Consider the following 25119-nt stretch of genomic DNA (forward strand, 5'->3'; position numbering starts at 1 on the left):
TTACACCTCATTTATAAAATTTGACCCAAATTTGGAAAATGCCAGTAAAACAGTAATCTACACTATGGTTCAAAAAATGATTGCGCACATCACTAGTCATAGAAGCCACCGCCATTTTGATCCAATGTTGTTTCCGCCATTGCAAATGCAAAAGTGCGGTTTATTATTTAATAACGCGAAATTCGTGTAATATGGTGTTTAGTTTAGTTTAGGATCAATAATTTATAAAGATGGAAGAGGAGTATAATATGGACACACAGGACTCGGGCGCGAGTGACACTAATAGAAACGATGGAAATGATAGTGATACTGTGAAAAGTGATTATGAGTTTGGTTATGATGAATCTTACGAAGATGAAGATGGGGGATTTCGTGGAGGTCCTCGTGGCCGCGGCAATTTCAGGTAAATTTTTAAACTACAACCCTCTACTGGGTATACCATCATGTAATTACATATATACAAAATGTCAATGCTCTCCGTAGCCTTGAGAACACGAACAAACATTTTAGGCGTCAGTGTGTATTTAAATTATTAAATCAATACGAGGAAGGACAATTTTGCTATTTCCGTCCAGCATAGAATTATTTATACATGTACTTACTTTCAAATTATATGGCTAATTCGCATTTACAGCATTGAGATGAAATTTACTGTATGGAACTAATCTAGTAGATGTATCAATATTTACATTTTATTCCCTACATATTTCATTATGACTACATATACTATGTAATGATCAAGGGCTAACAAAACAATAGCTTGCTATTTTTTTTAATGACAATTATTGTCCTTCTCAAATTAAATTTAGTAAACCATATACATTCCAAATCCATGTTTTTAAATTGGCTACTCTTTATTGTGCTCAATAACTTATTAATAATTATGCCCCCATTCCAGTAGTAGCATAATTTTAATATGTTCCCAAAAATTAATGTATTGTTGTGATTTTAATTGTATTTTAATTTTTATTACACTTTAAAATTAAGATGTTGGATGTTTCTAAATGCATTTTGTAAAGCTTTTCTGGGTTCAATACAAAATTGCACTCTATTTGCTATATTCTATACAACAAAAATGTTGAATTTCTAAAATTACAACACATTTTGAGTTAGACCATGGGTATAAAATTCTTACAGCATCAATTATACCCAAAAGATTAATAATCCCAAGGCAATTGAATGTCAGATTTAAGAACACTCAAGTTATAAAAAAAGTAAGCCATAAGGATTGATAGGTGGTTAATATTAATTCATGAAACGATGTATTGGCAATTTGCGATACTTCTCTGGCACTGCGAATTAAAATTTTCAATTGTATCTGTGTATGTATGTCTAGTCAAAAATTATGTACAGATTATGTTGTTGTTCAATTTTGTCACATCAACCTGGATATTACTTCAAATTTGATTGTTTGCCATATTTCCAAAAAAAAATTGTTTATTTTCATATAGCATATTACAATCCTTTAGAATTGTCCAATCCAATCCAATCTGTATAATCCTTTAGAATTGTTCTATATGTTATATAAACACTGTTTAGATTTTTCTTACATCTACAATGAATTTATTTCTTTGTCATTTAAATTTTAAGGCAATAAGGTCTAGATCATAAGCTAACTATTTATTACAGAGGCCGTGGTGGGCGCGGCATGCCACCACCGGGCTGGATGAATGGACCGCCTCCCATGCGCTTTAGAGGTAGGGGTTATGGCCCTGGTGGACCTCCAATGAGAGGCCGTGGATTTTTCCGTGGTCGTGGTGGTCCCAGATTTGGTCCTAATGGAGGGCCTAATTTTGATAATAACTGGGGGCCTATGGGACCACCACCACCTGGTATGATGGGACCACCTCCATTTGGCCCACCCCCACCTGGAATGATGCCACCAGGTGGGCCAATGGGGCCTCCACCGAATATGATGGGACAACCACCTCCTTTTGGACCTCCAGGAATGCCACCACCAAATATGGTGAGCTAGTTTAAATTTGTTTACTATACATTAATTCTTAAATTTAAACTAACAGCTATGAAGTTGCACATTTCTTTATATTTATTATTTTTTTATGATTGTTTTTTATTCATGAGATTAATTATTTTATTAAACATTATATGCTAACTTGTTCGCCACATTAAAATTGTTCAATGCTTGAAAACCCATTTAAACAAATTAAGAGATTTTTTTTGAGTTGACTCGAGAATCATCTCATGAAATTGAATTGTAATTGTTCATAGCCTCCACCAGAAATATGGGTAGAAACTAAGTCCGATGAGGGCAAATCATATTACTATCACCAACGCACTAGAGAAACAACTTGGACTAGGCCACAAGAGAGTCCAACTTGCAAGGTCATAACACAGGCTGAAATGGAAGCTATGGTCTCAGCAGGTGAGTGTTAAATCAATCATTAGTTAATTATTTTTTATAATAAACTTTGTCCCTTTCTGTTGATGTAGGTCATGCAATACATGTAATCTAGAAGGTTCAATTAAAAACATAGTTTAAGCTTATCTTAACGACACAGATTTATTTATTTCAAATCATTTACAAATTTTTGTTTGTGCTGTTGATGAAACTGTTTTTCATTCATATTTTACATATATGACGTAAACCATTTCATGCGTTTTTATATATTTAAATATTCATTAACATTATAATATGGTATGGTAATAACTCAAACTCAAAATAACTTTATTCATATAGGTAAACAAGTACACTTATGAATGTCAGAAAAGAACTTAAATTAATTGTAAATTTACATGTAAAACCAGTATAGAAGTCAAGGGTGTAGAGCGGGCAAGAAGAACTGGCAAATGTTCCGCCACTCTTTTTAATAGCTAATATACATTTAATAGCTCTGGATTTTAATCGTATTTTGCTACATTCAAATTGAAATAAGTTTGTCAAACTTATTTCAATTTGAATGTAGCAAATCTAATTGATGGAAGAAAATTCTGAGTTATGTAACAACTCAAATATATATATACTGAGATCATTTTTTCAAACATATTTCAGGCCAAATGCCAGGCATGAACCCACAAACTATGGGCATGAATAACCCAATGGGAGGACCAATGGGTGGTCCACCCATGGGAATGATGCCAAATGGCATGATGGGAGGCATGATGCCCCCTGGAATGGGGCCACAAGGAGGTGGTTCCACACCCAATTCTGCCCCACCCTATATGACACATCCACCACCATGGGCAAAAGATGGTAAGTTTCATGCCACTCAATCTTTTTTGTTTTTAAACTAGGTACTAAATTGAAAATCTTGTGTTTATTAATAATATTACAAACCATTCAATTATAATTCAACTATGCAAGTATGTTTGTCATCATATAAGTGAAGTTTCAGATTATTTTATAATTAATTTAAAAAAGATCTAAAAATATGTTATTTGATTTATGTAAGAATAATTTTGTCAATTTTTTGAGTCATTCACATATATTTTAACACTCTATTAAATTGACAAATTTCAACTTTGAAATTGTAATAGAAATTTTAAATTGGTGGGTGGCCTTCAGTGCCTGACACATGTCTAATATTTTAATGGTGTTACTTGGGCATATATAAAAAATATTCCATTGATGCACAACCATAATTTGAATGCATGACCTCTGTGTTGAGAGACTTGCTACGAGTCCTAGAGATCCTAACGAAATATTTTATAACCATTAAAAAAATCATTAAATTTTTAGGGCCTCAGATTTCTATATGTTCTGTTCCATTATCAATTGTGTCAATGTAATACGCAAGTAGGTGATCAGTCTCCTGTGCTTGACACACTTCGTTGACTTTTTGGGTTGTAGATAAGCCGGTTTCCTTTGGATGTTTTCCTTCAATGTTCGAGCTAATGTTAAATGCACACATAGAAAGCCACTAGGGCAAACTGCTGTTTTATAACTATTACAAATTTTTTTTTAAGGTAACAACCAAATGAAAATGGATCAATCTGACCAGCCAACAATGGATATGGATGAACTACCACCTGGTGAATCCCTTCAAACTAACCAGATGCCCAATGGTAAAGATTTTAATTTTAACAGTAATTTAAACACAATTCACAGAAAGAGATTAAAGAGTGAAACTAGACATTGACATAACATTTATTACTAACAAAACATACACACACAGAGACAAACAAAATAACAATAAAAAATGAGATTTTTTTTTAAAGAACAATGTTTTTATGTGTAATGCGTGTGTGCTGTGGTTGTAATTGGTCCTGGCTCAACATTATGCTGAGGAGCAGAGTCGTTCCACAGCTCTGATTGTTCTGACACAGACCAGAGCAGCTAGTTTGTGGCTCAGTCGCAAAAAAAGAAAAAGAATGTAATAATACTTAGTTAGTGCAAAATAATAATATTAGTCAAAGTTAGCAGTGTAAGTAATGAAGTGTTGTGTATATAATAAATTTAAAAAATAGAATAATTGTTAGGTAATAGATAAATAAATATTTTTGGGTGGATTGAAAACAAAATTTCGTAGGATTTTTGTTGAGTAAGTAAATGTTTTTTTTTATAACTGGGACAAAAATTTGATTTTATATTATTAATTTTAATTAGGCTGATTAGTTAATTAAGTTTGTTATTTATCCGACTCTGTGAACTAAAAAGAAACGCAAAAAATATCTATCAGTAAATTTTAAATTTTTGTTTATACAAGTTATTTATCCTTTACAGCCATAGCTCCAGTGACCACCTCCTCCAGTGGGCCTCCAATGGGAGCGAATATGGGTTCGGGACCTCCCATGGGATCAGGCCCGCCCATGGGCGGACCCAATATGGGTCCTCCACCTAATATGGGAGGGCCTGGTGGTGGGACTTGGAACCCTTGGGGATGGGGTCCACCACCAATGGTGGCACAACCAGGCTTCCCGGGTCCCGATAATAATGGTAATATTAATATTTTAAGACAAATGTGATTGTTATAGTTTAATTTGATTATAAGTTTATTTGGCTGGACAAACAATATAGTAGACAAAAAGTAAAAAGAGTATAGAACAAAACAAAAACTTGTCAACATCCAAAATAACATATTGAAACCATAGACACACGACAAACTTCTAACATGAGGTATGTTAGACACAGGTTTGCATTGGGTTAAAATAAAAGTGTTAATAATAATAATAGCCTTTATTTCTGTAAAAAACTTAACCTAGTACATAAAAATGTGAAATCTATAAACACTAATAATTCATTGGAAAATTGGTTAACTTCTGTTTTACAGCTCCGTCCATGGACATAGGTCTCCTCTAATCTTTTAATAATTAAGTGTTATTTTATAACATAACCTTATCTTGTATGAAAGTTAGAATTAAGGAACCTATTTGAAAGTTCAAATTATATGGATACTGAATTATTACTGATGTATATGTTGACGGAGCAGTGTTGGCAAAGGCATTTAACTCTCATCCTTGAGGTCGATCGTTAAGGTTCGTTCCCGGCTGTGCACGAATGAACTTTCTGTCTATTTGCGCATTTAACATTTGCCCGAACAGTGAAGGAAAACATTGTGAGGAAACCGACTTGCCTTAGACCCTAAAAGTCGACTGCACTCGGCACAAGGAGGCTGATCACCTAATTGCTTATAAATGATCATGAAACATACACAGAAATCTGAGGCCCGGGCCTAAAATAGTTGTAGCGCCACATAACAATCAATCAACAAACTAAATTTGCATTATGGCTTGAGAATTTGAAATAATATAAAAAAAATAGATTAACCTCCTCCATTGATATTTTTTTAACTTGTTTAATAAATGTTTCCAGGACAAGCCCCAATGGGATCTAACCAAATGAGTAATTCAATGTCTGGTGATAATGAATCACCAATAATGCTGGATGGATCCACTCCACCTCCTAAGAAAGACACCACTGTAAGTATTGTATTAGGTGATGAGTACATTCCAGCGTAGAAATCTCCAAATTTCATCAAAACTGGTTTAGTAGTTTGTTGGGTATCCATCCGATTCTGGAGCTGTACCTAGATTGTGTAATAATGTAAATTCTGATTTCATAATTTAATATTTTCATTATTATTTATTGTATTGTTTAAACATTATCTCACTTTATTTATTATACAGGGTGGCCAAAAGGTCGTGGATCAAACACAACTAGGGGTTAGATGCGGTCATCAGCTGCAAGTAATTGTTCTACTGGAGGTCCTTAAACTCGACTCGTTATCATTTATTTTGCGTTTTAAAAGAAATTTGTTTTTTTTACTAATTCTTATTAAGATTCGAAAAAATCTACACCCTGTATCTTTTGTATACAATCCACTTGATTGGGCCTCATGAGACCTTGCGTTAGACATACTATCAATGTTTGTTTATTGGGAGTATTGAAGATAATATTACGCAAGTCATACAGGTAATGCGTTGCGTTTCATCCACGACTTTTTGGCCACCCTGTATATATATATTTGAAGTTACCTGGTTATAATTATGTCTCTATATCTTTCAGATGATACCTCCGGAATTGGAAGCAGCGGCCGCGGAATGGACGTCCCACGTGGCTCCAGATGGCCGAATGTATTACCACCACGCCGGCAGAGCCCATAGTGTTTGGATCAAGCCGGAGCCCTTGCAGAGGCTAGACGGTGAGGCATATATACACGATGTAATGTAATATAATTCAGAAAAAAATTTAACTTTCGCCTTTATTTTATGTTTTATGAAAAAACGACACTAACAATAGAAAAATTAAATTTTTTATTATAACGCATTATCTAGTTCAGTGATGGGCAAAGTACGGCCCGCGAATGCATTTAATCCGGCCCGAAGAGGGTCCATCAGCATAGATATGTTGACCCATTCCCACAGTCCCCGCGTCAATCTCGACATTCTTGGCACGGGCCTGCGCAAGCGCATTTTCACCTCATAAAAAAAAACATGGATAGTTTGTGGCCCGTATCTAATAATTACGTAGTAGTTTCTATTTGTATTGTTTTAATAATATTAAAATTAAAAGCAACAATGCATTTTTTTAAATAATTCTGGCCTTCGTCTAGAATTTCTTAAACTTTGTGGCCCGCCATTAAAAAAGTTTTCCCACCACTGATCTAGCTAAATAAAGTTTATTTAAAATACCTAAAAAAAAATTCTATATAATAAAAGCAATGGACATTTTTTATTTTAAAATGTTTAGTATAGAGTGTCGGATTTTGTGACGGTGTGCGTGCGCATCGTAAAAATTTACTCTCATCATTTTTCCTTTACGCACCAAAAGAAGTATAACTTCAAAAATAATTGTAGTAACCCGACCTTAAAATGATTTTAGACCTTGTTTATTACAGAATTAAAGGCGAAAATTGCAGTCGAAAAAGGGGAAAGAATGGATAACAAAAATGAACCAATCATTTTGGATGGTGGTGAGTGCTCCTTATCCTTTTTAAAACAAGGAAGTGCGTGTTGTTCCCATGAGAATTTATTATTATTAATTAGTTAAGATGTCATGTGGAACATGGTGTAATAGTTGGAGATCCTTACAAATGTGTAAAAAAAAAATTGCCTTTAAAAAGAGTGGCGGACAGTTTATTGCCAGTTCTTCTCTTCTACGCACTTGATTTGAGAACTGGCAGTAAATGTAAAATTAGAAGCATTTTATATACATACATGTTTTTGACGTTTATAAGTGTACATTGTGCTACCTATATGAAAAAATGATTTTGAATTAAAAATTTTGAACTAAGCTCTGAGAAATATTTTAATATTAGATGGATTACTATAGTAATAGGGTATGTTGCAATAGAAATTAGTTATTAATTTGTATATTTTCATTAACAATAATTAGGCCTCATTTATTCCTTTGAACATCCTCCATCTTTATAAAAGATACACTAAAATTTTTATACAGTTTTTTTTCCAAGGACCTTATACAGATTATAGGCCTCTTCCAAGTGGCTTCAACTAGCTTTATCTAATCTCGAGTAACTTTTCTCACTTTTCCCCACCCCCCAACTTTGTTCATCAGCCCACCATGCAAGAGAGTGACCTCGCTTTCTTTTCCCTGGTGGGCCTTTCCAATCCCTTCTTTACCCTGTTGTCAATCTACGATTATTCAGGCGAGTGATGTGGCCAGCTCATCTCCACTTAAGTATTTTGCAATGGTGTGGCAATAACTTTTATTTTCTCTCTTATTTCTGTACTTCTTGAGTTCACAAAAACTCATTTTTGCACTGTAAAAGACTTTGCAAGTGAACTAATTCCACCCGAATTATCTTGACGTCAGTCATTCCACAAGATAGCGTTTTTAAAGGCATCTTGGATTACCATTATGTGTAAACCATTGAAGTATTTCGGAACCAATCCGACTTAGGGTCCTTCAAAAACATGTAATGAACCTTCTGATAGTATAAGTGACTATGGGCAACGTAATCACTAAACATCATGTGTTCTATGAAAAAAACTTGATCATTGACAGTCATATGTTTCAGTATAAGAAATGATTTGACCAGTAAATTTTACGGGTACCCCATCTATTATCAATATTCATAACAGTTATAGATGTCGACGAACACGCGGATGCGGTGGCAGCGGCTGAAGCGACCGCGGTAGAGGAGAAGGAGAGAACAGAACGTGAGCGGATAGACCGGGAGAAGGCGGAGAGGGAGAGGGAAGAGAAAGAGAAGGCGGAAAAGGAGAAGGCGGAGAAGGAAAAGGCGAAACCGGACAAGACTAGGCCGGTTACGAGCACGCCGATCACGGGGACTCCGTGGTAAGTTTGAATTTAGAATCGCTAAAGGTTACCATGGTAACGGCGCCATCTTTTCTCTAGAAAAATAGCGTTGAGCTATTCACCATGCTTTGGTATATGTTTTTATTGTTGGTAACACTATCGGGATGTCATGGTAACAAATTTAACTGTATGAGGTTTTGAAAATGCGTTGCTATGGTAACTGTATTAAGTTCGATATATTGTTATAAAAAACTTTTTTGTTTTCTTGTTTTGTTTATGTTTTTATAAATCAAAACCAGCGCTCAAGACGAGATTGAGACTCGGCAAAACGAATTACAATAAGGTTCTTCAAACTGATCAATATAATATCCAGTAAAATTATTTTGCAGGTGCGTTGTATGGACTGGCGATGGTCGCGTTTTCTTCTACAATCCAACGGCCCGTCTCTCAGTATGGGAACGCCCAGCTCAACTGCTTGGGAGGAAGGATGTTGATGCTGCAGTAGCCCAACCTCCGCATCTTGTACAACAGGTTCGATGATATTCACTTCTGTGGTCTGTTACCATTATTAATAATAAGCTTTTCTTATAACCCCCCATTATTAGAATTTGTGCCGAGTAAAATAATTTATTTTACATAATACATATATTAGAAAATAATATATTTATTATGCGGAGATTTCTTATATTTCTGTAGTGTGAAATAATGATTTTTTAAGTCCATAATATTTTTTACGTACCTTTGCTGTTTCGATTGTGTTGTTAGAAAATTAAACTAATAACTATTAAATTAGTGTTGTTTTTGAATTGTTAAAATAAGCAATAGCAACCCCCATATATAGCAACCACCTTCTATAGTAACCCCCATCTTTAACAACCCCCCATCTTTAACAACCCCCCATCTTTAACAACCCCCCATCTTTAACACCCCCCCCATCTTTAACAACCCCCATTTTCAGCTAGCTCATTTGTATGTATGTCTTTAGCAACAGCAACAACAGAAGAAGGAAACGACTCCCTCGAAAGGTTCTAACGGCGATCTCAAACGTGGAATCGACTCGGACAGCGACTCTGCGGAGAGCGACGGCGCGAAACGGGCAAAGCAAGTCGAGGGTGAGTTGTTGCCTTAATAAAAACATACGTAAAGTAGTCGGGCGTAGAAAGTCCGAGCTAGGTGGATGGCATGTAAATTCTTTTTTCGGTGGCCAAAAATGAAAATTGAACTAATCTACATTTGAGTATTTGCCATTCACGCGTGGATACGTCAAAAAATACTAAACCGATTTTGATGATACTTGGTATAGTTCCCAAAACCTTTTTAAATTTACACTTAAATTGATCCTTTAGAACACATAAACGATCTGAATTATACATACAGGTTAAACTGTTATCCACCTTTATTGAAATCGGTTTAAAATTACACAGTCGTGTAATAGTATAATATATAGTAATATTGTGTTGTGACAGTGGTGGGTGTGACGACGAAAAAGGCCATCGACGCAAACGCGGACGCAGCGGTGGAGGCGGAGATGATTGCGGCCAGGAAGCGGGTGGTGGTGCCGTTCGAGCAGCGAGTGACCGCCTTCCTGCAGCTGCTGCGGGAATCGGACGTGTCCGCCTTCAGCCCCTGGGAGAAGGAGCTGCACAAGATCGTCTTCGACGACCGCTACCTCCTGCTCGAGTCTAAGGAGAGGCGACAGGTGTGTGTCGTCTGTCACTTTTCATCACAGCGAAAAGAGACAAAAAGAGTTGCACTTATTTCTTTGCGTATCTTGAACTGTGTGTAGTGTTCAAAATATATATTTTTTTATTTATCTTTAAATATATATTAATGCAGAACAGGTAAAAATTCATTAAACCCAGAATCTTATACTATGAGGGCAATAATTTTATTCAGATACTAAGCGTTGAGTCCCGGCTACGCATGGCTTGATAAAATGTTAAAAAAAATACACTAGTTCATATGGAGAAGAATGAGCAAGAAACTCCATACTTACTAGTTTAAACAAGTGTTTACAATATTTTGTTTGTTATATTTGAAGACCATGTACCTAGAAGAAAAAACCTTCTAAACTAAAATAAAATAGGCGCATGGTGTTATAAATATACACATATACATGGTGCATTTACTATATATTATATAATATACATATAGTATAAACTTTGTTGTATTGTCAATAAGATTTTTTTGCTATTTATCCGTCAAGTTCAATTTGAGAAATACTTTCAACATTACAATTCTAGATGAATATAGGCTTATTATTTTAAAAAATAGGAAACTGTATGCACAAAAGTATATGTAAAATTAAAAAATGCAAAGGTACTCTTGTTGACAACTGCAATTGATAATAGACAACTTCACATAACTACTGTAACTATATATAATATTACTATGACATGGTAATAAAAATTCTGTAATTTTTCAGGTGTTCAACAAGTACGTGCGCGACAGAGCTGAAGAAGAGAGAAAAGAGAAACGCAACAAACTACTGCTGAAGAAGCAGTCTTTCAAACTACTCATGGAAGAGGCCAAACTACACTCAAAGTAAGTTAATTAATAGTGTTAATTAGTTAATGTTAAACGACTATACAATTGTCAGTTTGATCTGTATGTGTGTTATATTGTTGGAATTATATGTATGTCTATTTGAGTTTACAAACACATGTCCTAAAGTTTTGTTTTTTAATTTTTATGAGTTATTTTCCAAATTCGGTCAGTCCAGGTTTCATAAAAATCGTTTTTGAGCAATAGATATCCTCATAAATAAATATATGAAACCTTTTTTTCCTTTTTTTTTTTGAGACAACACCAATTAAACTTAACGTATGATCATAATTTGCAGGTCATCATTCACCGAGTTCTCAACGAAGTACTGTCGGGATGAACGATTCCGCGGTATCGAGAAACTGCGCGAGCGTGAGACCTACTTCAACGAGCACATTGCGGAACTGCGCAAGAAAGAGAAGGAAGAGAAAGAGAAACGCAGGGAACAGGTGAGTGAGCGGGATGGATAAATTGCGACCTGTGACTTGAAGTGCTGTTGAAGGCTTTAGAGAGATATTTTAATTCAGTGTTTACTGAATTCTAATGTAGATGGCGCTGTGTGTATCCTAAAACGCGCTGACGTTTCAATGTCATTTGTATTATAAAATTAATGCGACCAAATATAACAAATGACGGCTGCGCGGCGAGTTCAGTCCCCTATCTTCTCGCACGCTGCAGCCCCCGTACCGCACTGTGTTAGCAAGGGTGCATATGCCCCAACTGGAAGGGGGAGGGTGTAATATATTATCGTAGATAAGATGTTGTGTCAAAATAATTTCATACCTATTAAAAAGATTTGTTGGTCCCGAATTTGATTTCCGGCGAAAAAATACATATGCTTGCCCCATTTGAAAGTTAGGATTTCAAAGATTGCTTGGATTGCTAAAAACTGCAACGCACTCGCGAGCCCTCTGGCATTGAGTGTTCATGGGTGGCGGTATCACTTAATATCCGGTGAGACTCCTGCCCATATACCCCGTCATTAAAAAAAAACATCAACTTCTTTATGGGCCAAGGAAGCTAGTCATATATTACATACTGTCCAATTAAACGCCTAGTAGAAACTACGACCAGTTTCTTGGGTATAGAGCCCGGGCATTTGGAACGTTTCTTAGTTGGAACACTCTCTGAAGTCTTCTCGTTGACTTTACTATTCTTCTATTGCTTTTCTACGTATTGCTACAACAGCGTAATACTTATAAATTTGCTTGAAATTTTTGGGATTTTCCCCCTTAATTTTGCGAATTTCAATTGTGATCAACATTTTTTTCAGATGTATACATTTATTTTCAGGCATTTCTGGCATACGTTCCAAAGACCGTGGGTTCGACTCCCATGTCATTCAACTGTAGTGGGTTCGAGTCCCACCTACAAGTCTGCTATGCGAATGTTTCGTTTTATTCAATTTCTCTTGTGATTATGAAATTTTTGAAATATTTTTAAGATTCTGCATTTTTACCGTCTATAATATAGTTTTTATACAATTTTTATAGTTTTTTAATTACGAAACTATATTGTAGATATTTTTTGTCCTCTGTGGTTTGGAAAAACGTAATGAATTCGAGTAATTTCCAAATCGCTATTAAAATTTAATTTTCACTTGTAATGTCCTATTTATCACATACACGGTCGTGTTTCGTGATATTGCCCAACGAAATAATAAATAAGACGGCATCGTCACGATAACACAGTCGTAAGGCGATAGTAGCGGTCGAGTTGGCACCTCGTGGTTGACTTGGCACCTAGGTCCAGTTGGCATCGATTCCAATACGAGCGACAATTCTTTTGTAGAGGGCGCGTGGCTGACTGCGGAAGGAGGACGCGCGGCGCGTGCCGGTGGTGGCCATTTGATGTTGATAGGGACGGTGGGGCTTCTTGTCTATAGAGTTTGTGGTAGAGGGGCAAAATTATAGAGTTTGTGATAGTGGGGGAAAGTTGACTTCGATACTATTCGAGAGGTTCAAGTTACTTACAAATCTCGTAACGATGTTATTTTTAGAGGTCGACATGGAGGGGCAATTGCTTATATATAAAGTGTGTTATAGTGTAGCTCGCTAATATTTATGGTTGGTTCCGGTGGCGATATTGATAGACTACGTAATAGAGCGGAGAGTTGATTAATGTCTGTAATAATATTGAGTGATGATCTTGCAGTAGTGGGGCCGCTTGTGGAACTAAGTTTATAGTGAAGTTTATCACAGGCATTTAGCAATAATTGTCGATGGATTTTGTGGTAAAGGCAATTTGACGCGTTTAAGTTTACCATAGTGGGGATAAATAACGATTAAGCTAAAACAACATTATTTTGCTGTTGTGGAGCCAAATGAAGAGAGATATTTATTTCACTAAATTAGGGCCAACCGAACATATTTAAACAGAGTGTTAGACGGGAAATTACGGGTTGGTGCTTGTTGGCCGTTGAAGATAGATTTGTTTACTTATTAGTTGAGTTTGCACTTAATTTAATGATAGTTGCTTGGAATAGATTGTTCGAAAGCGATAAGTCCAGCCGTTATCTTATTATTTAATGAATTGACTTTATAATAAAAAAGTCATAAAGTGAAAGGGTTTACAGCTTCTTTGTTAAGCGGGCAATTTAAAGAGTCTCAACGTTGTATGTTTACCGGTGTAGGGCAAATTTACCCTATTGGGACTAGTTTACCGCGATGGGGCAAGTTTAGCGTAGTATGTCAAATTTACCGTAGTGGGGGAAGTTTACCATAGTGGAGCAACTTTACCGTAATAGGGGAAATTTACTGTAGTGCGCCAAGTATTTTAATGAATATTAAATTTGACGTCAAGTGGTCACCCCGGTTTGCACCAAACTTTTATAAGGTTAGAAATAGTTTTAAGCCCATACTTTATTATCGGAAAGCGACGCCTTATCGTTGTTAAATAAAACCGAAGAGAACGGTGATGGGTGATTGTCGAGTTGTAGTTTAAATCGTTTCGTTTTCGAATAGTTTTAACTACTGAACCGATTGGAGTGAATTTTTGAATTTTGTTTTATATCAAAGTTATTGTTTCTAAGGATGTTGTAAATTTATTGTAGAAACAGTTTTATGGATTTGTGAATTGGGTTCGATTCCCAGTGTAAAATTTTAATCGAAATTTTGTGTTCACCTATGTCAATTTTTAATAGATATAGAGCAGATAATTTGTAGGTTTAGATTGGAAGTTGAAGTTAGTTCAGTTCTTAAATAATGCATGCAGACATATAGGCACAAAAATAATATATGTTACGAATGTCAACCTCCAATAAAGTTTATATATTATAGTAATTATTTCTCGAATCGAACACAGTATCTGCTAGGAATATGGTGTATATAATTGTATATTAAATAATTTGTAATTCTTGGTAAATTAATTTTGTATGCATTTTAATTGGCAATGATAAAGAATTATTATTTTTAAATTTAAATTGTGATCCATAAAGCTGTTTTAGGTCAGTAGGTAGTTTAAGATGTGCAAAAGTCAAGGCTTCAACTTTGTTCAATATTTATATTGACGTATATTTTAAGGATATTGTGGGTAACTGATCAGAAACTGCATGAATTTGGGTTAAACAGTGGCCCTAAACATTAATGAACGCAGGCGCAATTGCTGGAATTAGCTAGTATTCAAAGTAAAAAAAAATCTTACTATTTCGATTTGGAAGGGATTTAACTGGTTGATATAATTTTATTATATAGATTTTGATGGTTATATCTAAGAATAAGGTGTATTCTACCTAAGTAAGGGTGCTGGGTTCGAAATCTGTCGAAACAGAAGTTGTTTCTACATTAACTTGTACTGACACAATAAAAGGATAGCCAAGAGGTCGAAATACTAAAGTTCATTTTAGTATATTTTTAAGAAAAATTGTGCTACCCTCAATTTTATATGAAATATGGTGTACCCTCATTTTTCAAGTAACATTTCACAGGTTCGAATTTCGAGGAAATTGTGTTTGGTTTGGGCGGCAATACATGTCAGAATTAAAAGGCTATTATGAAATGTTTCCATTTGATAATTTTAGAAATAACCTTTTACGTTTTCTCAGTTTATACTGAGAAAACTTACCCTAAAATGATTTAAAGAACAATACTTAACTGTCGTCTGTTAAAACTTGACACATTGATTGAAGAGTGAAAAAAGAGGGTAGAATAAATGTAAATTGTCTTGCATAATCTAAAAGATGCGTACAAAATGGTCAGTCAGTCAACTGACGCAAGACAGTGCGCACGTCTCGCTAAGCTTCTATAGTAATCATTTTCAATAAGTATAACGAACAAAGTGTATGAACGAAGCCTTTACTTTTGTTTAACTAATGCAATTTTACTTTCAGAAATTAATAAAATTTTCTTCCACAGGGCACTAAAATATACATCTTCTTTTCAGCTTCTAATCCATGTTTTTTCAGGTTTTTACTCAGTGTGTGGTTTATCGGTAGATGGCGCTATGCGATTTTATTTTCATCCCCCTTATCCTAAAAACGAGATTATAGTAAACCGAATCTTTATTTAATTCTGTAATAGTAGGGCCTCAAACAAACATTTTCGTTACATTCTTATAAAACATTGCCTCACACAACATATACTCGATATCACATTCAAACATAGTATTACACAGTTGAATCTAATTTTTCTGTCAGTACAGAGTTTTAATGGGAAGCTTAATGACTCCAGTTAGTTAGAAAGTAAGGTACATAAAATAATAACGTTAAAAAGTTAATTAATAATTTCTTAAAAGCCAACAATAATAGGCCAGCAACGCAATCGCGAGCCCTATGGCACTGAGAGTGTCCATCGGAGGCGGTATCACTTAACATCAGGTCCGTAACCGTCACCGGACAGCGAACTAAAAATTCAATTATATGAAAATTATTAAATTAAATTTTGAACTAAAAAAAAAACCAGAAAATAAATAATCCGTTTTTATTTATTGAAGTTACACATCATACATTATACTTTATTTACGGTGTTACAACCTATATTACCTAAAATATATGACAATTTTGGTAAACATAAATGTTACAAAAAAATACTAGCACAACAGCGGATTAGGTATGAGAACGCTTAACAATGCTTTTTATAAAACTCAGCCAACTACAGATACATATCCAGCTCTCGTTAAATACTGCTTAATCCGTTATAATCGCGAATAGTTCAAATGACAGGTTCCCGAACTCCTAGCTTGATTTTTGCAGAGAAAATTTGGACTATCCCACGCAATTTTACCAAATATATATGATATAGGCCTACTTGTAATATATTTTGTATATATCTTTAATTTTAATGGCGAAATATTGAAATTGATATAGTTTTTGAGTGTGTGTCAAATCGTCTTTCGTCACGTAACACTAATTAAAAAATATTAAATAAACTGAATTAGGCTGGTAAACACAGAATGTCCAACAATTCTACGACACAAAACTTACATATAGGCCATATGGTCGCCAAACTCCAAAAAACCAAATTGTTTCTTTCCATTATTTGTCATCGTTACTTGAAGTATGGCGAATGGAAAAATATAGGGTTGAGTTGAGGAGTTGATGTATTCATTTTGAAAGATCGATACACGATTTAAATAACTTCGCTCCATAGAAAAACATTCCGAACACAGCCACTCTCCATTGCGTACCGCAGTCACTGACACTGACACAGAAATTCGTGTTCGGATAGGGCCTTAAAACACAAAAATCTAAAACAAGCCTTATAGCTGACGTTCAATACTAATAAATCGTTTATTTGCAAAGAAAGTGGTTGGTTCAGATTGATTATATATTAAAAAAAAAACTAGTCACAAGCTCCATCAGCCATATACAAATAGGCCAGATTATCATGATGTAATAATTAAGAACAGTTAAAATATTTATTAATTGGTGACAAAACTTATGGTATAAATACACTCCCCTTAAAAAACACCTTGCCTTTATAAATATCAATTCCCGTTGCCTTCCTTGAATAGTAAATGTTTTATAAGCGCCCTTCCCAATTCCAAGCTACAAAGATTTCCATCTACCAATGAACCAAACACAACCACTGACTTTATATAGAGGAATGCCAGTGAATAATCGCCAACTCTCTCATTATAGGCCAAACAAGATTTCATACAGCTCCTCAAAGACAAAAATGTGGACCGACACGCCCGTTGGGTCGAGGTGAAGAAGAAAATCGATATCGACGTCCGGTATAAAGCGGTTGAGAGTAGCTCCTTGAGAGAGGATCACTTTAGGGAGTACTGCAAGATGATTAAGGACGAGAGGAAAAAGGATGGAAAGGAGAAAGGTGAGAGTTTTTGTCTGCCTTTTATGATAAGACCAAGAGAAATTCTTATGCTATTATTCTGATTGATTATTTGTGTTATCATGTTTTTTTCGATTTTTTTTAAAGTAAATAATCCAAATTTAATAATGAGAGGCGAAAACGATATTATATCAGTATTTTTAAAATGCTTTAAACGATATGAAACGGCTCGAAGATTATTTTAAAAATATGACCGTTGTATTAGCTTTACAACAAAAACAGTAAAAATTTATATTAGTAATATTACAGCTAACATACATATTATGAAACAAAACACTTAGATAATATACAAAGCCAACACAGATTTCATAGTTAAACAATATAGTGTCAACTCTTTATAACGTCATTCGTAATAAAGAAATACTCTTTAACGTAAAATGAGTTATTTTTGTTTGGTTTAACACAAAACCCATACATTCACTCTTTATAACACAACAGCCCATATTTCATATTTAGATACCAACAACATACTTAAGTGTAATTGTTTTTATAATCAGCTTACAAATCTTACCTATTGAGGTGCCAATTTTTTTAAGAAATAAACCTAAGTTTATAAACATCCGGCCTTTGTTATTGTTAATTTGATTAACACGTGTGATATTAGTCTTAGATTACATTGCCTGTAGGCATTAAACAAAGTCAAAGTCCTCCCGCCTCTTCAAATATTTCCTTACATCCTCTTTGGTGAGGTGGAAAATATCAATAACCTCATGATGAGTTAGATAAAACCCGAAATTATGCAGTTAATTCGAGTTCGTATGAGGCACATGGAACAATTGTGTGTATCTTGTCACATAAGGTAAGGGAAATCAACGGCAGCAAATCTATTCGTCCATAAAGTCCATCCAAATATATATAATGCTATGTCTAAATTAAAATATTTGCAAGTGTCTGTATATCTATTGAAACATTGATACTGTTAAAAACTAAGAAGTTTCAAAAAAAAATTTGTATATTTTCGACAGCTTTTATACAGATGGAGACGAGATGAAACTTGCATACTCCATCACGCTTCTTATGCCATTTTGAAATAGGCCTTTTATACAATTTATGTTTTTAAATGATTTTATTTCAAAGGAACTAAAATAATATCACAAAGGAAGCAAGTCGGATTCCATTATGTGGCCTATATATATACGACTCTAATCCTATAATATATATAATGTCTTGAGACCGTGTCACTTATCGTAGAGACAGACGCAGAAGCGATTAATATAAATATCTTATTTCAGAACGCGAACGCGGCAGCCGAAAGGACAAGAAGGACAAAGATCGCGACAAGGAGAAAGAGAAGGAAAAGGACAAGGACTCAAAGAAAGAGAAAAAGAAGGATAAGGGAGAGGTGAGTGAATGTTATTTATGATACACTAACAGCTAATAGCCAATACGATAGTTGGGTAACTTAGTTTGATAAGATTATTTTGATGATGTTAGACCAGTTATGTCATCTTTGATTGCTTAAAATCTTGGTTTAAATATCGTTTTTGCTACTTTTAGTTAATATACATTAAAGAGAAATTTAATTTTTTGTCATTTATTATGTTACAATCGCATTTTTTAAATTTATTGACACTCAAGGAATATATTTTTCCTTGAACAAAGCATTTGTCAGATTAGATTTGAGTTTATCGTAATGAAATTTAAAACAAAACTGGTTTATACAATAGCTGTTTTTGTTATATATGTTATGTTGAATACCTAAGTGGCTTTATTACTGGAGTACCGGAGATGTAACAAGCATACCTGATATATTATGTAAGTTCAACGTAGATTAAATTAGGGTAAGAGATCCAGAAAGACAAATAGAGCCGGAAAATGTGTTGATTTTTACGGTAGCTGCTTCTGAAACTCACCCATCATAGTAAGTCCTATTACTAAAACTCACCCATAGTAAGTCCTATTTATGAAACTCGCCCATAGAAAGTCCTGTTTCTTAACTCACCCATAGAAAGTCACGTTTCTGAAACGCCCCCATAAAATACAAAATAATAAAAGCCTAACGGAAACCAACTAAAGTTAACGGGATTATTTATTTGCCTAGATTATATGTTAATGTGGATCTTTTTTAAATTTTTCGTCACTGCATATTACTGTCTAAGATATTTGTTCCTCATTAAGAACATTACAACATTGACTTACACGAGAAAATGTACCGTACAACATATATTGCAACACTTATTGTATATTATAATGAAAACGTACAACCGACCAGAAACAGAAGACTTTAAAAAAAATACAGTTTTTTTTATAAAAACAAAAGACAAAAGAATACAGTTTTTTTTACAATAACAAAAGACAAAAGATTACATAATATTTAGGCATAAATCCTCATGAAGGTAGTGTGATTTTTGTATGTGTCACATTAGACTGTTCACACTGAACACAAGAATCACTCGAAGCCCTATTAAATTTGAACTCAATAATAATCTATCGCTTTGATAATGAAATTTAACACCGACTAGAAATAAACGAAAACCTCGAGTGTTTTTTTTTTAATTACCTACAAAACAGAAATGTAGATATATACCTCTCATATAACCGTATATTTTTCGATAATCAGTCATTAGTTATAGATTCATATACTAGGTAGTGCTGGATGTGTTATGGTACATATATGCCACAAAAAGCGTAAATGTTTGCGACGATACAATGGTTCTGGTTCTGAACTTCGTCGAATGTCGTTCAAATTTTATATATTAGTGGTTTAAGCCATTCCGTCACGGACACTTGTACGCGAAACGGTTTAGTGTTTGTTGGCTGTCATAATCTGTGGGGGGTATACAATGTAGTCTACTGTCCATATTAATTTGGCATGTCGGATTTCGCACTGAAAAATCTTATCCTTACCTGAAACATCGTGGACCCGAAATGTTCCCTTGGAAAACTTTGGCAAACGGCGGACAGTAGGCTTGCGATATTGCAGACGTACGGACAAATGGAGCGATGATGAGAGACTGGGACGTACGGCTACGGATACGAAAATTGTTTACCACATTTGGTGCAATTAACATTTCGTCTGTGTTAGCTTCAAATAGAAATTGGTAATACCGTTTTGTGTAAACAATTTTCGCCGTTCGGCCAATAGGCGTAAACATCGGACACCCGCAGAATATGACAGGCGTTTGTGCGCGGTCACTGTAAGGCTCTTGAGTTCACAGTACGCATGTTGCTTGATGTGGCAATATCAATACCGTTTTATTTGAAAAAGTTTTGAATTACTCAAATGGCTCGCCACTAGCTTCGAACGTACGATTCCGTCAAGTGTCCGATGTAGGGTCGCTCCTATGTTCTCTGCACTCACTCGCTCCGTTTGTCCCACAGAAATCCGACCCACCGACCGAAGACGAAAAGAAACAGCCCACACCACCTCCCGACCAATGGGCGGAAATTCTCGGCATCCCCGGCGAGGATGACTCCAAATCTGACCCGTCGTCCAAGTCTTACAAACCGTCGGAGAACAGCGAAACCTCCTCCGACAACGTCTCGCCGAAAGTGCTCAGGTCCTCGAAAAAGACACCGGACACCGCACAAAAGTCCCCCACGAAAATCCTTTCGCCACCGAAAAAGAGAAGACCGGACTTCAAGTCGCCGGAACCGGAGAAGGGGAAGAAGAAAGAGAAGACTGATAAGAGGAAACGGAAGTCGGAGAAGGAATAGTGTTTGCTCAATGTGTTCAAACGCTCGTTTGAAAAGCGCTGACGCGATGGACGTTAAAACTCACGAACGCATGAGAGCGAATAAGTGAAGTGATTTTATAGTTATTGTGACATTTCTATTCGTCGAAATTGTGTGAAGGTTTTCGTAAGAATTGTCTCGGCCACATATAAAATTATATGTAATTATGCATGCCATTGATATGCGTGGTTTGTGGATTTTATAATTTAGGCGTTATTGCAATTGGCAATAAAAGGTTTCCGTACGGGATCACAATTGTTTGGTCCTTCGAATTCTGTTCCCAATAAACGTTACAACTTAATAATTTTATCTGAATTGTTATATTTTTTCCTCGTGCTTACAGTTATTTACCCTTATGTTGTATTCTTTATATTTACGTCATGGTCGCAATAAAATTAAAAAAGAAATCGAGATACTTAATCCGTGGAACATACTGACTTTATACCTTGTGCACTTGGCCTAAAGTCGCAATAATAGTAATGATCAAGGATCAAAATCCTTTGATGACTTTGATTGACAATTCAAAGAAATGACAGTTTACAGTGACAGTGACAGTTAATTGGACAATACATGTGTACAATTGTAAATATAACAACATTAGCGTTCGACCAAAATGTCTTTTTGTATATAAATATAGATTATAAGTACTCTTATGTAGAAGTTATATTAAGATCGGGGAAAAAAATTTGGGCAGTGTTGCCATCGTCGTGGAATGTAATTAGTATAGTTCATATTAAATGTTAAATTATGTCGTGTTATTTTTTATATTCACGTTGAATTATGGAATCGTTCCTATCAAATGAATAATATCAAAAACGTTTAATACGAAGTCAGCGAGACGTGTGAATACGTTAATTTAATTAACAATTAATGGTGTTGCAATATTCAAAGAGAATTTTTTATCCTAATATATTTTTTCAACCCTTAAGTACACTCGTTTAACGTACCTTAACACTGCGTGAACTTCGACATGTTCTGTGCATCTTAGTAGAATTTCTACATAAGAATTAAGTTAAGTACTAAGGTGTGTATCGTTAAGAACTGTCCGCCTTGTTATTCTGAAAGGTTGACCAGTACTTGTAATTCTGGTATGGAAATCTTGAACTTTGAAAACCTAAAAGCTGTCGAAAGTTGGAATAACTAGAGAAAATGAGATTGTTACAAGTGCTCTTTACATAGGCAAGGATAGTTCAACGCCAGTTAAATAACGATAAAGACGTTTTTATATAGGGGTACTGAAGTCCACACAATAAAAACCTAATAATGCGCCAACGTCAACCTTTCAGATGTCATTTGTCAAAAATGTTGAAGCCACTTTATAGATTTGTTTATTCTAGAATATTAGGTTTTTTTTTTTAAATATTTAAACACAAGACTCGGTGCGAACCAGTTGTTGTACCTGTCATCCTATTTGACAGATGAAAGGGTTGTATTATGACCAAGGTTATATTCAGAAACGAGCGGGAACTGTCACTCCTCAAGTAGCTTTCGGGTAATTTTATAAAAAATCACTTAATTGTATATTTTTAGTAAACATTTGGCCATACTTGCTGTAAATAAATAAATGTCAAAGTTCAATATATTTTTAACGTTCGAGAGTGACAGTTCGAATTAGGCCTCGCTGCTTAGACCTTGAGAGATCATTGTAACGGCCTTGAATAGCGTGGACTGAAGATGATACAATGTTTTTTATCGAATATTTTTTTGGTATTTATAATTTTATAAGCACATTGTAAGATTAAAAAAACATCTTGAGTCTACGTTTTAAAAGACGTACCAATCTTACATGCAAATCAAATCGAATAACACGAAGCAAAAATTCGACATATTTGTATGGTAAAATGTGCTACGATCCGTGAAGACGATGTTTCGTTTCGAATGCCTTTGATTGGTCTAACGTGTCATGACGTGATCGTTGGCCAATCACGATGAAGCGAAACGCGATTTGCTTTGAAAGATTGGTTATTTATTTTGTTGGATTTGACTTTAAAAGTTTGCACAATTATGTATTTTTTATTATTTGGAAAAACATATTTAAAATATGATTTATTATATATACGTTGCTTATTAAATGTAAGTCAAAAAAATGTTTTAATTTTTTGTATTTTAAGTCCCTTAACCTAAATGACAGACATATTTTGTCGGTTTCATAAGGCAAGCTTTTTGTGCCATAAATTGATTATGGTTTTGACATTGAACCCAAGACCTTAGGGGTTTGTGTTACATATACATACATTAATTATTATTAATAAATTTTAACCCCGGTTCAGAATTATCTATAAAATGTAATTTCCATTTTATCTTAGAGGCATAAGTTCGGGGCTCAGCGGCGTAACTCTGCAACTGCAACGATTCGAATGCTTTAGTTTACGATAACCCAAAATGGTGTAGAAATGACAATTCACTTTTTAATTATACAGTGGAATGTCGATAACTCGAATGTCAAGGGAACGACGAAAAAATTGGCGAGTTTTTGACATAACAAAAACTTCGAGATACGTATGATTTATACGCTGAAATTTCGACTCGAAAAAGTTTTGTAGTGTATCGTTTTTTTTTATGAATGTATTTATTTATTACACACACAAGACAAAAACAATAGATGAAAAGCGTCGTACCTGAACATTCATTTTGAATTTTATTGCTAATATTTCGGGAAATTCCAAGTAAGACGTTATATTTTACTAACTGTGACTGTATTTTATTTTACCGGATTGAAGCTATGTATTATTATAAACTTTATTATTTTAAATTATGTTAAAGTGTTTTTCTTTCAATAACTATGATTTACGGAGTTACCTTTTTGAGATTCGAGTTATAGAGTTTAAATATGTATTATCAATACTTCGTAGGGAATTAACATTTTGTTCGAGTTACAAAGTCTAAATGATTCTTGAGGGGTCTTTTTCGACTTAACGCGGTTCGAGTTATCGTGATTCCACTGTAAATAAAATTCATATATCCGTCATTAATAATTATTTATTCAGATAGGCAATCACAAATCTATATAGTTATTATTGTATTACAATATTGTCGTAGTATTGAATTAAATAATTACATTAAAAAGGATTCATGTAGTCCATGCAATGATGGCAATCAACAATTAATATTACCGCCAAAGCGATGGTTTTTGTAATAATGAATATATTGTAGAAGTGTTCTAACAGGCGGAGTTTATGAAGCCGCAATTGGGATGTGATTCTCGTCCTAATTTCGTTGAACAACGGCTAACACTTGCTGTAGTTGTAGGTAATCGGCATGTCAGGCACAGAAGGCTGATCTATGGAACTGACGAGAGTGTCCATGACTTTTTAAGGGATTTATCTGACCTGTTTCGTGTATATATAAACTCTTGTGCTACAATTGAGCTTATTTTGTCGTATTGAATAATGAAAAACTGCTGTCAATCAAAGTTCATAACCTAACTATATCCTATCTTGCGCAATCGTTACTCGTACATAATGTATTTTCTTTTGATTTGTCATGAAGAGCTTCCTTGACATCCCAGAGATCGTAAGTTCGATTCGCTGTTCACCAATGGACTTTCTTTCTATGTGCGCATTTAACATACGTTCGAACGGTGAGAAAAACCGGATTGCCGTAAACCTTAACGACAGCGTGTGTCAGGCACAGAAGGCTGACCTCGCCTATCACATTGACAAATGATGAAACGTTTTTTTTTTGTTTTTCCGGTGTTGTAATTTTTACATAGTATTTTTCTTTACTAGCATTGCCTGGAAGAGTTCGCTTGTTAGCGATAAGGCCCGTTGCATTGTAATTTATGTTTTATTTCTAATATAACCAAGTTTTCGTAAATAAAAATACTTTCGATTCTTACACAAAGATGTCGGTAGTATCGAGGCTGCATTCAATTGGCAACTGATTTTTAATGTAGAGTTTAATATTTAGAGAAGCATGATTACGTAATTGGCAAGC

The 25119-nt window shown here is 34.7% G+C and overlaps 1 protein-coding gene across 3 annotated transcripts in view; it reads left to right on the plus strand.

Annotated features, from left to right (window-relative positions):
- LOC123718131 (transcription elongation regulator 1) overlaps positions 1–25119 on the plus strand; it is a 30775-nt gene continuing 5656 nt past the window's right edge. The window contains exons 1-18 of one of the 3 annotated variants that reach the window (XM_045674539.1): positions 1–403; positions 1630–1966; positions 2230–2383; positions 3011–3211; positions 3925–4023; positions 4682–4894; positions 5771–5877; positions 6464–6599; positions 7296–7370; positions 8500–8716; positions 9067–9208; positions 9663–9789; positions 10144–10376; positions 11103–11221; positions 11520–11670; positions 17298–17490; positions 18741–18850; positions 20830–23220. In XM_045674539.1, the coding sequence (XP_045530495.1) occupies positions 231–403; positions 1630–1966; positions 2230–2383; positions 3011–3211; positions 3925–4023; positions 4682–4894; positions 5771–5877; positions 6464–6599; positions 7296–7370; positions 8500–8716; positions 9067–9208; positions 9663–9789; positions 10144–10376; positions 11103–11221; positions 11520–11670; positions 17298–17490; positions 18741–18850; positions 20830–21165 (3123 nt within the window). In that variant the 5' untranslated portion in view covers positions 1–230 and the 3' untranslated portion in view covers positions 21166–23220. Of the gene's footprint in view, positions 404–1629; positions 1967–2229; positions 2384–3010; positions 3212–3924; positions 4024–4681; positions 4895–5770; positions 5878–6463; positions 6600–7295; positions 7371–8499; positions 8717–9066; positions 9209–9662; positions 9790–10143; positions 10377–11102; positions 11222–11519; positions 11671–17297; positions 17491–18740; positions 18851–20829; positions 23221–25119 lie in introns of those variants that run through there. The other 2 variants (XM_045674538.1, XM_045674536.1) reach the window with 2 other exon arrangements.

The sequence above is a fragment of the Pieris brassicae genome, chromosome 14, assembly GCF_905147105.1.
Source record: "Pieris brassicae chromosome 14, ilPieBrab1.1, whole genome shotgun sequence".
Taxonomy (NCBI): domain Eukaryota; kingdom Metazoa; phylum Arthropoda; class Insecta; order Lepidoptera; family Pieridae; genus Pieris; species Pieris brassicae.